The 14,258-nt window shown below is 53.9% G+C and overlaps 1 protein-coding gene across 5 annotated transcripts in view; it reads right to left on the bottom strand.

Moving 5' to 3' along the window:
• Positions 1–9,599: 9,599 nt before the first annotated feature.
• The window catches only part of TMEM63B (transmembrane protein 63B), a 28,746-nt gene continuing 24,087 nt past the window's right edge, over positions 9,600–14,258 (bottom strand). For all 5 annotated transcript variants that reach the window (XM_017547404.2, XM_017547408.2, XM_017547402.2 and 2 more), the window contains 6 exons: positions 13,078–13,240; positions 12,383–12,488; positions 11,243–11,410; positions 10,891–11,006; positions 10,637–10,717; positions 9,600–10,393 (listed from right to left, as the gene is read on the bottom strand). In XM_017547404.2, coding sequence (XP_017402893.1) covers positions 10,202–10,393; positions 10,637–10,717; positions 10,891–11,006; positions 11,243–11,410; positions 12,383–12,488; positions 13,078–13,240 — 826 coding nt within the window. In that variant the 3' untranslated portion in view covers positions 9,600–10,201. The remainder of the gene's footprint in view (positions 10,394–10,636; positions 10,718–10,890; positions 11,007–11,242; positions 11,411–12,382; positions 12,489–13,077; positions 13,241–14,258) is intronic.

Raw genomic sequence — 14,258 nt, 5'->3', positions numbered from 1 at the left:
GAGTGAAAATAATGGATTATAGAGAGCAGAAGGCAGAGGGAAGGGGGTGCTGGGGGTGGGCTGGGTCAGGTAATGGCCGAGCAGGTGGCACTGAATGACTGTCAGAGTAAGAGTTGAGTCAGGCTGGCTGATGGATCCTGTGCCTGCTAGGCGGCTTGGGACACCCTGCCCACACCTCCGCCCTCAGTGGGACTGCAAAATGCTCACATCCCTTCCTGAGGGTCGATCCCGCCTCACCTGCCCTCCCACACAACACAACTGACTTCCCCCACCAGCAGGCCCAGAGGAAGAGAAGAGAGTGAAGGAGAAGGAAGAAAAAGGGAGGCTGCAGTGCCACAACTGGGTCTGCAGTCCTACCCAGACGTGAGCCCCAGGGTAGGACACGCGTGCCCGGCTTACCCTCCCGTGATCCGTCCAGGCTCTCCGCTGACTCTGGAAGACTCAGCCCTAGAATAAGAAAGAGAGTGGGAGGAGGGGAGGAAGGCTGTGGTCTAAAGTTAAACAGAGCCCAGCTGGGGCCGGGGTGTAGGACGATTTTAGAATGAGGAAAAGAACTGGGTTGGGCGGCAGCGACAGGGAGGGCAGCAGGCTTCTGGGATTGTTTAGAGGTGAGACCCTGATTGCGCCCACAGAAGAGTGAGTCCCCCAGAGACAAGAGCAGGAGGTCTCAGTTATTCCACGCGCCCTGAGTGACAGAACCAGGACACTGACTGCAACAGCAGAGCGGACAGCACTGAGCGCCTTCTCTGTGCCAAGCATGCCAGCCCTACGAGGGGGTTCCTGCGATACCGATTACTGCGAAATGGAGCAGGGGCCCTGAGGCTAAGAAGCTTGCCCAAGGTCACAGAGTGAGGGTTGGGCGTGGGATGAAGTTCAACTGCAGACCCTGAGCCAGGCTTGCAGCCTCCACCCTATACTGCGCCTCCTGAGAGGAAGTGTTTCTCCTAAGCCGGAGGCTGGCGGAAGCCACAGCATCTCTGTTAACAAAAGCATCCACAGGCAATTTGCTGCTGAATTTATGTCTTGACACCCCCTCCCTTTGGCCTCTGCCCCAAGCAAACCCTTCTCCTGTTCCACATGAGTGCCTCCTTGGGACTTCCTCAGGCCCTGTAATGACTCCTTGTTCTCCCGGTCCCCAAGATCCCAACACACCACATCCCACATCAAAACAGTCATGGAGTCCTTCACACAGGAACCCCCTCATAGGACCCTAATTTCTCATTTCTACCATTGGTGTCCAAGGCCAGGGCTTCCAGACAACCCCCAGACCGCAAATGGCCCCTTTTTTTTTTGAGACAGAGTCTGGCTGTGTCGCCCAGGCTGGAGTACAGTGGCTAGATCTCAGCTCGCTGCAACCTGTGCCTCCTGGGTTCAAGCGACTTGCATGCTTTAGCCTCCCAGGTAGCTGGGATTACAGGCATGCACCACCATGCTATTTTGTATTTTTAGTAGAGACAGGGTTTCTCCAAGTTGGTTGGGCTGGTCTAGAACTCCCTACCTCAGGAGACCTACCCAAGTCACCACACTTAGCTAATATTTGTATTTTTAGCAGAGATGGGGTTTCACCACATTGGTCAGGCTAGTCTTGAACTCCTGACCTCGTGATCCTCCTGCCTCAGCCTCCCAAAGTGCTGGGATTATAGGCGGGAACCACTGCACCTGGCTATATAGTTTTTTGAGACAGAGTCTCACTCTGTTGCCCAGGCTGCAGTGCAGTGGCACAATTATGGCTCACTACAACCTCAAACTCCTGAGCTCAAGTGATCCTCCCTCTCAGCCTCACGAGACTAGCAAGGGGAACACGGTGAGACTCCTGTGTATACAAAATAAAATTTTTAAAAAATTAGTTGGGCATGGTAGCATGGGCATGTGGTCCCAGCTCCTCGGGAGGCTGAGTGGGAGGATGGATTAAGCCTGGGAGTTGGAAGCAGCAGTGAGGCATAGTCCTTCCACTGCTTTCCAGCCTGGGTGACAAAGCGACACCCCATCTCCAAAGCAAACAAAAAATAATAAGGTTGAGGAGACTCGGGATCCTGACTTTCACATCTCCATGGAGCCTGTGGCTTGTGATGAGAATTATTAGGACTCCTGCCTCAGTTATGAGTAGTGAGCACTTATATAGCGTTTCTAAAAATAATAGCAGCGTATGAGGGCTCACGACATGCATTGCACTATTCTGAACACCCTATGTGCATTAGCTAATTGAGTCCTCACAACAACCCCACTGGTTAAGCTTAGTGTTATAATTTCTCTGCTACAGACAGAGAATCTGAGGCACACAGAGGCTGAACTTCCTCAGACTCGGTGGGCATTTGTGTCAGGGCTGGCACGTAGGCACGCTCGCTGCCTTGCTGGGAGGCTGCCGCGGTGAGGGGCCATGGCTGTGCTGGAGAGGGAGGCGCCCTTAGTGCGCCCCTTCGTCCACCGTACTGCAATGTGCGTGTGGTCTTTGTGAAGTTGCTTTCCCTGTGTGGAGCAGCTGACAGGGGCTGTTGAGAATGGATAACAGTGTTGGATAGGGGGTGGCTTGTCCCTTATTGGCAGAGCTAGTGCCTTGAGCTGCACTGGAGCCAGCGTGTTAGCTGTGTGACCTTGGGCCAGTTTGACCTCCCTGAGCCTTGGTTTCCTCACCAATGTATACAGGCTGCTGCATTCTACATGGGAGGGTGTTTCAGGATTGAAGAACGCAATGTATGTGAAAAAGACAGGAGTTTAGCAGGTGCTCGGAAAATGTTAGTCACCTTCTCCCTACTGATGTAGCTGGTCAACTGGTGTTTGTTGAGCTCCTTCGAGGATCGCATGGCCCCTGCTCTGTGTCACATATGCACCCCTCCATCATAGGATTTAATGATGCTAGTGATACTACTCCCATATTGGAGTCATGTGTGCATTTGTCTGCCTTTGTCACTGGTTTGCGCTCCTGAGGGCAAACCCTAGCTTGCCTTAGGCGTATGTTTTTTGGTTTTATTTGAGATGGAGTCTCGCTCTATCGCCCAGGCTAAAGTGCAGTGGTGCGATCTCGACCTACCGCAACCTCAGCCTCCCAGGTTCAAGCGATTCTCCTGTCTCAGCCTCTTGAGTAGCTGGGATTATAGGCACACGTCACCACACTCGGCTAATTTTTGTATTTTTAGTCGAGACGGGGTTTCACCATATTGGTCAGGCTGGTCTTGAACACCTGACCTTGTGATCTGCCCGCCTCGGCCCCTCAGAGTGCTGGGATTACAGGCATGAGCCACCATGCCCAACCAGGCATGTTTTATAGAGCATTTATCCTGGGTCGGGCATTGAGGGGTCAAGATGAATTCACCCCCAACATGGAGCGTGGAGAGGACGTTCCCATGTGATTCCTCCCCAGTTTCAGCTCCATGGGCCACAGAGACAGGAGAAGGTGTAAGGAAGAAGGGCCACCAGGCTGCTGGGATCATCAGGGAGATTCTGTGGGGGAGTGACTATCCCCCTTTCCCTGCTGTAAGCGCGTCCCATTCCCCTGAGGGTGGGGTGCACTTTGACTTCCTCTTCTGGAAGCATCAGGGCTGGGGAGCAGGGAAAAGGGTGGGTAGAGCCAGAATCTGGGAGTTCCCCCCTCTTTTCCCCTCCATTTTTCTCAAACCCTGCTTCTTCCAACCCAAGCCTTCTGGGATTCTCTTAGAAATGGTAATGGAAGCTCCCTCACCCCCTCAGGGGATAAACAGTGGAGCCCCAGGGGCTTCCGAGGGTAGGGTGGAGAGCAGGCCTGGGAGGGGAGAGCTGAACTCTTCTGTGTCATCCCCTGATCCCTGTCTGTGAAGCTGGCAAATCAGGGTGACTATTCCCATCTGACCTGAGCCAGGGGCCTCCCCAGAGAGACTGAGTCAGAGGTTCTCAACCCGGGTGATTATGGCCCCCAGGGAACAGGTGGCAATGTCTAGAAGCAATGTTGGTTGTCATAACGGGGGCAGGTCTCAGGAGGGCTACTGGAATCTAGTAGGTAGAGGCCAGGGATGCTGCTGGGTGCCCCTCAGTGTAGAGGAAATCCTCCACATAAAGAATTTTCCAGCTCAAAATGTCAAGAGATCTGAGGTTGACACACCTGGGCTGAGCAAATCATCTAAGGCCACCCACACGATGAGGCAAACCACGCCATGCCCTGCCACCATGCAGTCACTCCAGGCAGCCTTTACCCTGGCTTCCCTGAGGACTGAGGGTGTTGAGCTCTCCTGGGGGTCTGGAAGGACCAGGGAAGATGCTGTTGTCGGAGAAGACTAGAAGAATATCAGAGGGTAGGCCAAGGTGATGCAGGTTCCACCTCATGCCCCTTGTCTCATTTCCCCAGAGCCCTCTGTCCCCTAGTCACCACCCAGCCCAACAAGCCATTTCTCACTGCCTGGCACCCAAACCCGGCTTCGAAGCTGCATACCCAGCCCCCAGGGTGTGAGCTCATTACTCAGCTCTGACTTGCAGGAAGGAGTGACACACCTGTCCACATCACCACAGTTGTCATGGAAAATGTCTTTAGGCCGGGCGACTAAATGTCTTAGGTGGCTCACACCTGTAAACCCAGCACTTTGGGAGGCTGAGGCGGGAAGATCACCTGAGGTCAGGAGTTCGAGACCCATGTGGCCAACATGGTGAAACCCCGTCTCTACTAAAAATACAAAAATCAGCTGAGTGTGGTGGCACGTGCTTGTAGTTTCAGCTACTCAGGAGGCAGAGATAGACAGACCAAAGCTGCCTGTTGGAAGCACAGACAGATGGCCAGAGCAACACAGTAGATCCCCTTATACCTAGGGGTACCTCCCAGTACCCCCAGTGGACACCTGAAACTGCAGGTAGTACCAAACCCTGTGCATATCAATACTATGTCTTCCTTTATGTACATACCTATGATAAAGTTTAGTTTATAACTTAGGCACAGTAAGCAGTAAACCATAATAAGTAATAAAATAGAACAGTTATAACAATAGCAGTGATGCGAATGTGGTCTCTCACAAGATATCTGAATGTTTTCAGACTGCAGTTGACAGCAGGTAATTGAAACTTCGAAGTGTGGGAAGCAGGGCTGGCTGCATATGAAAAGGCATGACCAGACAGGAAGCCTGCTGCAGCTGCATGTCCTGTCTCCTCCTTCAGACTGAGAACCTGTAGATCTATTTTAACTAAATCTATTTTATTTTACTGACAAAAAATGTATATATCTGTTGTGTATGACATGGTGTTTTGAAATATGTATTCGCTGTGGAATGGCTCAGCTGAGCTAATTAATAGCTGTATTACTTCACATACTTGTTACTTTTTTGTGGTGAGAACACTTAAAATCTACTGTCAGTGATTTTCTTTTTCTTTTCTTTTTTTTTTTTTGAGACAGAGTCTTGCTCTGTCGCCAGGCTCCAGGCTGGAGTGCAGTGGCACAATCTTGGCTCACTGCAACCTCTGCCTCCCGGGTTCAAGCAATTCTCCTGCCTCGGTCTCCCGATCAGCTGAGACTACAGGTGTGCACCACCATGCCCAGCTAATTTTTGTATTTTTAGTAGAGATGGGGTTTCACTATGTTGGCCAGGCAGGTCTCAAACTCCTGACCTCAGGTGATCCACTCGCCTTGGCCCCCCAAAGTGCTGGGATTACAGGTGTGAGCCACTGCGCCTGGCCTCTCTCAGTGATTTTCTGAATGCAATACATTGTTATTAGGGGACTGTAGATTCAGGGACAGTTTGATTTCTGGTGCTGGGGAAAAACTAAGATGTTATGTTAGGAAATGTTTTAAAAATTAGTAATTAATTAATTAATTAATTATATTTTGAGATGGGGTCTTGCTATGCTGCCCAAGCAGGTCTTGAACTTCTGGGCTTAAGCTCAGGGCACTTCTGAAGAACAAGAACTAGGTCTGGGGTCATCTGCTAGGCTGAAACTTCCTAGGGTCAGTTGTTAAACAGGGAAGGCATGAGAAGCTGGGAGGCTGGGTCTAGGGGTCCATGGTCTTACGGTGTCCCAGGCTGACAGTGAAGTACAGGGCTGAATTTCTGTGAGCCAAGGCTGGCAGACCTCTGACCATCCCAGCCCCATAGGAACAGCTCAATTCTGCCCATCCTGCCCCCTCCCCCCAGCCCACTCTCCCCCAGCTCCTGGAGTTTGGTCCCAGGCTTGCCTCAGGCAGTCCTGCCCCTGCCACCCTGAGGATCTCATCTTCCTGGGCTGAGGAACCTGCTTTTCTAGGCTTGGGAGAAGTTTTCTCTGTTCTCTAGAGTTTTCTTCTCTGCTTGGGCTTTTTCACACAAACCCTTTTCCCCAGCAGCCATGATAGTGGGATGGCCGGTCCCTCTCCTCTCCCCAACTCCAGCTGTCAGTGGAGAGGAGGAAGAGTTTCTGCCTGGCCTACCACCCAGGCTGACCACCAGTCGCCTATTCTTCCCCAAACTGTCTGAGGAAGAGACCCAGGTCCTGTCCTTAGGGAGCATCCAGTCTGATGGAAGATTCACTGCCTATACCCTTAAGGGGCACCCAGTCTGATGGGGGACACAGCTCCTTCCCTGGCGGGAGGCCCTAGCCTACAGGAGGCACAGAAACAGGGCCCCATGAGTGCCTACCTGGGAAGGACTGCATGCTGGTGGCTAGCTCAGTGCTTGACAGTTGAAGGTTCTGGTGGGAGGGGGAGAAGAGACCCTCCCCCCAGAACTCTCTCATTGCAGTGGATTCCTAGGTCAGCTGCCCGTTTAACAGCTGCCTTCCGCCTTTCTCCTTCTCAGTAACCCAGCCTCTTCCCCAGCTCAGGGCCACGCTTTAGGGACAGATGACCCAGCACCCCCACCATGGGCAGCCTCCACCTGGCTGTCCTCACTGTATCATTGTCATCCCATCAGGCTAGGTCCCAGGCCCTTTCTTTCATCGCAAGGTTTCCAGGAAGGGTTTGTCCCTGATACACCAACCTGACCTTTACAACCTGACCTTGGGCCTTTTCATTCCCAAAACCCCCTTTCTCACTGACATGGCACTTTTCTTGTGTTGCTGTCTTCACACGGCACCCTCCTCTGTGTCTCTTCTTATAAGGACACCAGTCATAGGGGGTTATGGGCCCAGGCATTCAGCACGGCCTCATCTTAATTTAGCGAAGTACATCGCAACCACCCTATGTCCACATGAGGTCACATTCTGAGGTACTGAGAGCCAGGACTTCAACATGCCTTTTTGAGGGACGATTCCACCTGCAGCACCCTCCTTGGGGGGCCCCACTCTGGCATGGTTAGGCCACTGGTCTGACCTTATGACCTGCCTCTGCACTGGAAAGGGGGAATGCTTTGAGCTAAGAACTCTGCCCCGGAGTGCATGATGGCTGAGGACAGGGACGGTCAAGGTCATCGCAGTGCCCCTCAGCCCTGCCTGGTGCTAATCCGACACAGAACAGGTGCGAGAGCACCTCATGGGAGCACAGAAACTTGTTTCAGCCTCTGACACTGGAGCTGAGCTTGGGCAAGGCTCCCCTCTTCCCTTTTTCTGGGACTCAATCTCCTTATCTACAAGAATATTAATTACAGTTTATTCAGTTGTTATGTGCCAAACACTGGGCTAAGAACTTCCCACTTATTTAATCCTTAAAACAGCTCGAGGACATGACATCGCTAGTCTCATTTTACAGATGAGGAAAGTGAGGTTGGTAAGTGGTCAAGCCAGGATTTGAACCAGTAACTTCAGCTCTTATCCTATCTTCTGCCGCCCCCAGCTGTGAAAGGAGGAAGTGGACTTTGGGGATCCTGTGGTCTCCCCTACCCACTCCTGAGTCCATGACTACACCTCTCGGATCTCTCTACTGTGATCTGCCTGGATGTGAGTGAGCTCTGTGACAAGGTGCCAGGGGGCAGGGTGCAGGTGGGCACAGGTGTTCCTCTCTATGATAGCTTCCCACCCTGGGAAGGGCTGTCCTCAGGACCCTTGCTCTGCGTACTACTTGGGCATTATCTGGAGTTTAACATCTGGAAATGCTGGAACCTGGTTTTGAACTTCGGGTCCTGCCAGCATATCCTACAGGAAAGGGAAGGCATGCCAGGCAGGTGAGGAATGAGGGAGTCTCGGCTAACTAGAAGTGGGGGCTGAGGTCTGTCCAGCCCATGCTGTGCAGACAAGGGGGATTCCCAGGCAAATGGCAGTGGTGTGCCTGCCCATCCATACAGAAAACAGCCTTTGGGAGCATCAGGAAGCTTTCACACAACTAAGGTGCTCCTTCCCATGCCAATTTCTGCCCAACCACCAGCAGGTACTCTGTTCCCTTGGCCCCAAGACTTTGGGGACTTTACCTGGGAGTTCACGTTTCACAACACTGCAGATCTGACATATAAACGGAGGCTGAGCCAGGACCAAGGCCTTAACTTTCATCTCACTGTCACTGGCCCATCCTCCACCCACAGCCAGCAACCATGAACACTGGCCCTCCAAGCTGTTTGCCGCAGCTCTCTGCAGCCTGGGGCTGGACCTTGGGCACTCTGCTCTAGCTCCTTGCTGGCGCCTGGGCAATCTTTTTCTGGGTTGTTGTGTTTGCTGTTCCTGCTGTTGGTGGCTTTTTGTTGACCTTTGTGGAACCTGGTTCTTCTCCTTCCTCCTCCTCCCCCTCCTCTTCCTCCTCCTCCTCCTCCTCCTCTGAGGTCTCTTTTCTTCCCTCTAGGAGTTCCTTTTCCTTCCTTTTCTTCAGGGTTGCAAAGCGATTTAGTGACAGAATAAGGACTGGAATGTAGGCCTCCTGGCTCTCGCCATACAGCAGCACACACCATGTGGACACGTATGTGAGTGTGGACCACGTGGCCCTGTGGGCCTTTGCAGGGTGGGCTACAGCAGTCACAGGACCTTTCTCCTAAGGTGAAAAAACATTTTTTTTTTGGGAACAGGGTCTTGCTCTGTCATCTAGGCTGGAATGCAGTGGCTCGATCTTGGCTCACTGCAGTCTCCGCCTCCCAGGTTCAAGTGATTCTCATGCCTCGGCCTCCAAAGTAGCTGAGATTACAGGCGTGTAGCACCATGTCCATCTAATTTCTGTATTTTTATAGAGACAGGGTTTCTCCATGTTGGCCAGGTTGGTTTCAAACGCCTCACCTCAGGTGATCTGCCCACTTTGGCCTCCCAAAGTACTGGGATTACAGGCGTGAGCCACTACGCCTGAAGGGAAGGTGAATTTGAGTTGGGTCTTGGAGAATGGGTAAGATTTGACTGGAGGGTAGGAGGGGGCTTCTCAGCAAGGAGCTCAGGCCCTCCTGGGGAAGGGACAGATGGGCTGGGGCCAGGCTTAATTTGAAGTGCTCAGAAGGGCCTTCTTCCTGGCCCAGCATGGACCCTGTGGCTTTGCACAACCTTTTCTCCTTGATTTCTGTCCCATGTGTGTTGCTCAGGGACTCAGGGGAAGGATCAGAGCAGGTGGGGCTGGTGTGGTGGCCACCTAGGCACAGGGGCCCTTCCTGCATCTAAGATATCCCTGAAGTTTCTCCCTGGTCCCACTCTCTCATCTCCCTGACACCGAAATGAGACTCTTCTTAACAAGTCCCCTGCCCAGCATGACACAGGGACCTCAAACAGGCCCTCCAGACAGGAGGTGGGGGAGGCCCAGCCCAGGTGCCCAGGGCAGCACAAGTCAGACACCTGCCTCAGAGCTTTTTTCTTTGTTTTTATTTTAAAGGAAAAAAAAAAAAAAAGTGCAAAAACCCATTTTCCAGTGTCAGCCTTGCCCACCCCCACCCCCAGGCCACCTTAGCTCTGAGCCTGACTCTTCCTCCCACTCAGCACCCCCTCCCCTCTCATGCATTCCCTAGGGGCTGGAGGCTCCACTTCCCTGGAGGGCGGGATCCCAGGAGGAACTGTGGGGAGGAAGGAACCCGGGGGACAGCCCCTGATCCACCTGCCTCCCCAGGTCTCCAGCCATGGCACCAGGTACTCCTCTCAGTTCTCATTAACCCTTTCCTGGTCATGCTACTAGCTGGGGAGGGGTGGGGGTACTGATCTGGGGGAACTCCCTCCGTACCCCTCTTTGCCCCGGGGCCGGCTCGGGGCTCTCCTTACTGAGGTTGGGGGGCTCCCTCCCTCCCTCCATCATGGGGGAGAGCGGCGAAATCCCCAGGTTTAAATACCTTAATGAAAGCAGGGGCTTGGGAGGAAGGGGCTTTAGATCTAATAAATTATTAGCGTTTTAGTGTCCGTGGGAGTGGGGGTGGGGTGGGGCAGGATTCGGCCTCCAGGGCCCTCCCTCCCCTTACTGGTGAATCTCATTCTCTATGAGGCTGTCCTCGCAAGACTGGAAGTCTGTGTCCGTGAGGCCGTCAGGCGGCATCAGCAACTCCTCATCTTGGGATGAGGATGATGGGGGCTCGTCCCCTGAGCTCCCAGGAGCCCCATCCCCATCCCCGTCCACCTCTGAGTCCTGCAGCACCTGAGCGATGTATTTCTGAAGGGGGAGAGGAATTGAGGGTAAGGTGAACAGCTGCCCCTCATGGGTGGAGGGAGCACCAGGGCCTGTAGGACAGCAGAGTGGGCAGGGCCCTGGGGGTGGGGGTGGCCCTCCATGGAGACCAGCTTTGTCCCCACCCATGGGGTCTGGAACAGGTTTCCCTTTCTGCAGGACTAAGGCGACATCCGGGTTTGAGGCAGAGTCTGTCAGAGACCCCTCCCAACCCTTAGGGGCACTCACCGCAGATTTGGGGACAGCAGCAGCAGTGGGGGGCTGTCCATTGCTTCTGGGGTCCACAGTATCTGTCTCCGTGTGCTCAATCTTGAGGGGTCCAGAATGAGTCAGGGAGTGGGGGCATGTCCTCAGCCCTGATCAAGGCCCCACACCCACTTGGCTTTGTTGGTGCTGCCCTCAGCCCTTGCCAGCCCTGGGGGCCCTCTGTATCCCCTTGAGCTCCTGCCCATAGCCATCCCCCTTCCACCCTTGCCCCACACCTTGTAGTTGTGGGCACTGAGGTATTTGAAGTGTCCAAAGCAGACGTGGCAGAGACAGATGACGATGGTGATGACCAGGACCACAAATGTGAACATAGACGTGGGTGCTAGGAACCCTGGTGTTGGGGGCAAAGAATGGGGTTGCTATCTCTTCTGTGGGCCCCTCAGGCCTCTCCGTCCCAGCTTCTGATACCCTCTGAATGCAGTCCTCACTCTTCCAGGTGCTACACCCTCACCCCAGCCTCTCCCAGGCTCCTTGCCTCCCACCCCCTGCCATGCGGCTCCTCCTGTGACCTGCTCTACCTGGAATCCCCTCTGCTCACCCCCCGTTCCCTAGGTGGGCATCCCTCACCCGTGCGCATGGTGGAAAAGAAGAGCAGCCAGAAGAGGCAGAGGATGGGTGCGGCCACCACCTGGTTCACAGCCCCCGAGTGGATCTTCTTGTCCAGCTTGGCCGGCAGGTAGGCGTAGTAGAGATTGTATCTGTCTACCAGGTGCTTCAGCAGCATGTACATGAGCCCTAAGGGAAGCCACATGGGCCCTGACCTCGGAACCAGTGCCGCCAGATCTTTGTGTCTCTGTCTCAGGTTCTTCTGGTCCTGAGGCTGCAAAGGGTTGGCCCCTCCTCCTGCCCAGGCCCCAGGACAGGACAGCGTCCCACGCCCCAGCATGACCACAGAACTTCACTTTCCTCTGGTTCAACCCCTTCATTCTGCACTCCTTATTAGGAATTCTACTACTGGAAATCTAGTCATTTGGATCAACAAGCATCTTCTTAAAATCCCTATTAGTTTTCTCTATCCCTGTCCCTAAACAGATGAGTATAAATTAAGGGACAAGTTCTATTCTATTTCCCTGGAGGCTGAGGGATAGGGAGTTTCTAATGAAGACAAGGAAGTTAGTTTGGGAAGTTGGAGCCTTCAATAACCAGGAAGGGCTGGTTAAGGAGTTAGGATGTTATTGGGGAGGAAAGTAGAGGCTACCAGTGGGACTGATGGTTAAAGAGAAACTTTGCAAAACTTCAGAAAGAGAGACCTGCCCAAGTCACACAGCTCAGATACAGCAGACTATCTCCATGAGTGGTGAGAACCCATCCCACCCTGGAATCCAGGTGTTTCCTGAGTTTACAGGGTGGTGTACAAGTGTGTGCATGGATGCCTGTGTGGGAGTGTGTGAACATGTCAGCACATATGTGATACGTGTCCAAGCACATCATGCTGAGTGAAAGCATAGGTGTGGGAGAGTATGGCCATGATGGGGTGACTTTGCTCAGGGGCCCACATGCCAGGTAGGTCTGGCCTGAGCTGATGGCTCTCCCCCTACTCCCCACAGACCAGGCCCCAGACTGAGCCAGGGACCAGGCGGGAGCCCCGAGGGGCGGGTCTCCCAGCCGGGCCCTGTCCACTCGGGGTGGCCTGCCTTCCTAGAGTGGAGAGGATGAGGTCCTGGGTCCCCCCGAGCAGGGCCCAGGTCCCGGCGCGGCGGTGCCTACCGAAGGGCACGATGATGGGGCAGGTGATACTGTAGGTCATGACCACCGTGAAGACGCACATCATCCAGGCGTAGGCTGCGCCAAACTGGAACTCGTAGGCCTGATGCTGGGGGGGAGATGGGCAGGAGGATGGCTCAGGGAGGCAGGGACTGACCAGAGGAGCAGGGAAGGAGGGAGGGGAAAGGGGGCCAGGACCTCTGGGGCCGTAAAAGAAGCCATGGGGAATAGGACCTAATGTCTAGGGTAGAGCAGGGCAGAGCAGATGGAGAGAGGGGCTATGGCCAAGAGGACGGTCAGGGTGGATGCAGTGACAGGGCATGGAGAGGGGCCTTCAAAGGGTCGGGACCTGGCAGGTAGCGGAAAGAGTTGGGAGGACTTGGAAGTGGGATGCCCAGAGCCCTCTTGTTGAATTAAGACAGAGGGATCCTAGCGCTAGGGACCCAGACCTCCCCAACTCCCATCATAGAATGCTACTGTCAGAACTGGCAGAGGTCTTCAGGGTTACCTATGTCCACCCATGGCGGAATACGAAGGCCCCAGATATGGGAAGGGGATGGTCTGGAGCCACCGTGAGTTAACTGGACTCCCCAAGTCTCAGCCCTCCTGTGTCCCCCAACCCTAGCACAATGGCTGCTGTTTCTTGTTGGGTCACCAGGGGGCGCTGTGCGGGCCGCTGCTGCTCCAGGCGGCCGTACCCGCTTCACGTTGCGCCTCTCGGCGGCCGAGCGCGCCAGGCAGAGCCGGATCATGTACATGAGCAGGCCTGGGATGCGCAGCAGGTCCATGGCGTTGCCGATAAAGGCTGAGGCAATGACGTAGTTCACGAAGAAGGCGCCGTTGTCGGGCAGGAACACACACCTGCGGGCACCAGCTGCTCCAGCACTGCACCCTTGGGGTGACCCGATGGCTGCCCGCCCACTGCCAGAATTACAGCACCCCACATCTCCACCACCAACATGCTTCTTCCATGTGGACACCCCCAGCTTAGCCCCCAAAACACCTGTGCCCTGTTCCCCCCAGAGACAGACAGAGTGGCAACAGTCATCTCCAAGAACTTGTGTCCCATAAAGACCCATGGAGAGAGTGTTCAATAGCTCATAGCTCATCTATGGCTACCAAAATGTTCAGGGGAGAACTGCCGAGGATCCCCAAAGGCAACCCAGTGAGACCCTCAAAGAACCCAAAGGCTGAGTGCCGGAGGAACACCCAGAAGATTCCCCCACTTATACCATAACTTAACTCGAGTTACCCCTGGAGTGTGAGTCTCAGATACCTCCACAAGCAAGCTTTAAGACCCTCCCCTCAACATCTCTGGGGGAGCCCAGGAACCTCTATCAGTGCCTGAGATGCCCCAAATGTGAGTAGTCAAAGATCACCATAGATGCCCTAGAGCAAGAACCCTAGAGTTTGTGCCTGCAGCCATGGTGCATGACCCCAATATAGCCTCATACAAATTCCCAGAGAAGATGCCCAAACAGAACTCCAGAGTCACACCTCTCAATAAACGCCTGAAATTTTAGAGACGTTCTCAGAACTTGTCCCGCATGAACACCCAAAAGTGTGAGTCCTTTAGCCCCCTACAGATACCCCAGAGTTATAAAGCCAAGAGCCTTCCACAGATACCCAAAAATATGGGCTCTAGAGACCTTCAGGGATACCCCTTGTAGCCTCCAAGACACTCCCTAAGTAGGACCAAGCTGTCACGAGAGATAGCTCCCCAAACCTCCCAAGTGAAACTCGAGACGTCCATAGTTAGTCCCACAATATTGGCACAAGACACCCCCACAGAAACTACCAGAATGTGGGCCCCCAATCCCTAAATATACCTTGAGGGTGATCTTAGCATCCAGACAGGTTACCAGAGAGTGAACCTTAA

Source organism: Cebus imitator, unplaced genomic scaffold (genome assembly GCF_001604975.1).
Source record: "Cebus imitator isolate Cc_AM_T3 unplaced genomic scaffold, Cebus_imitator-1.0 Scaffold197, whole genome shotgun sequence".
NCBI lineage: Eukaryota > Metazoa > Chordata > Mammalia > Primates > Cebidae > Cebus > Cebus imitator.
Note: the sequence above shows the minus strand (reverse complement) of the source record. Positions and strands in the feature narration are given on the sequence as shown.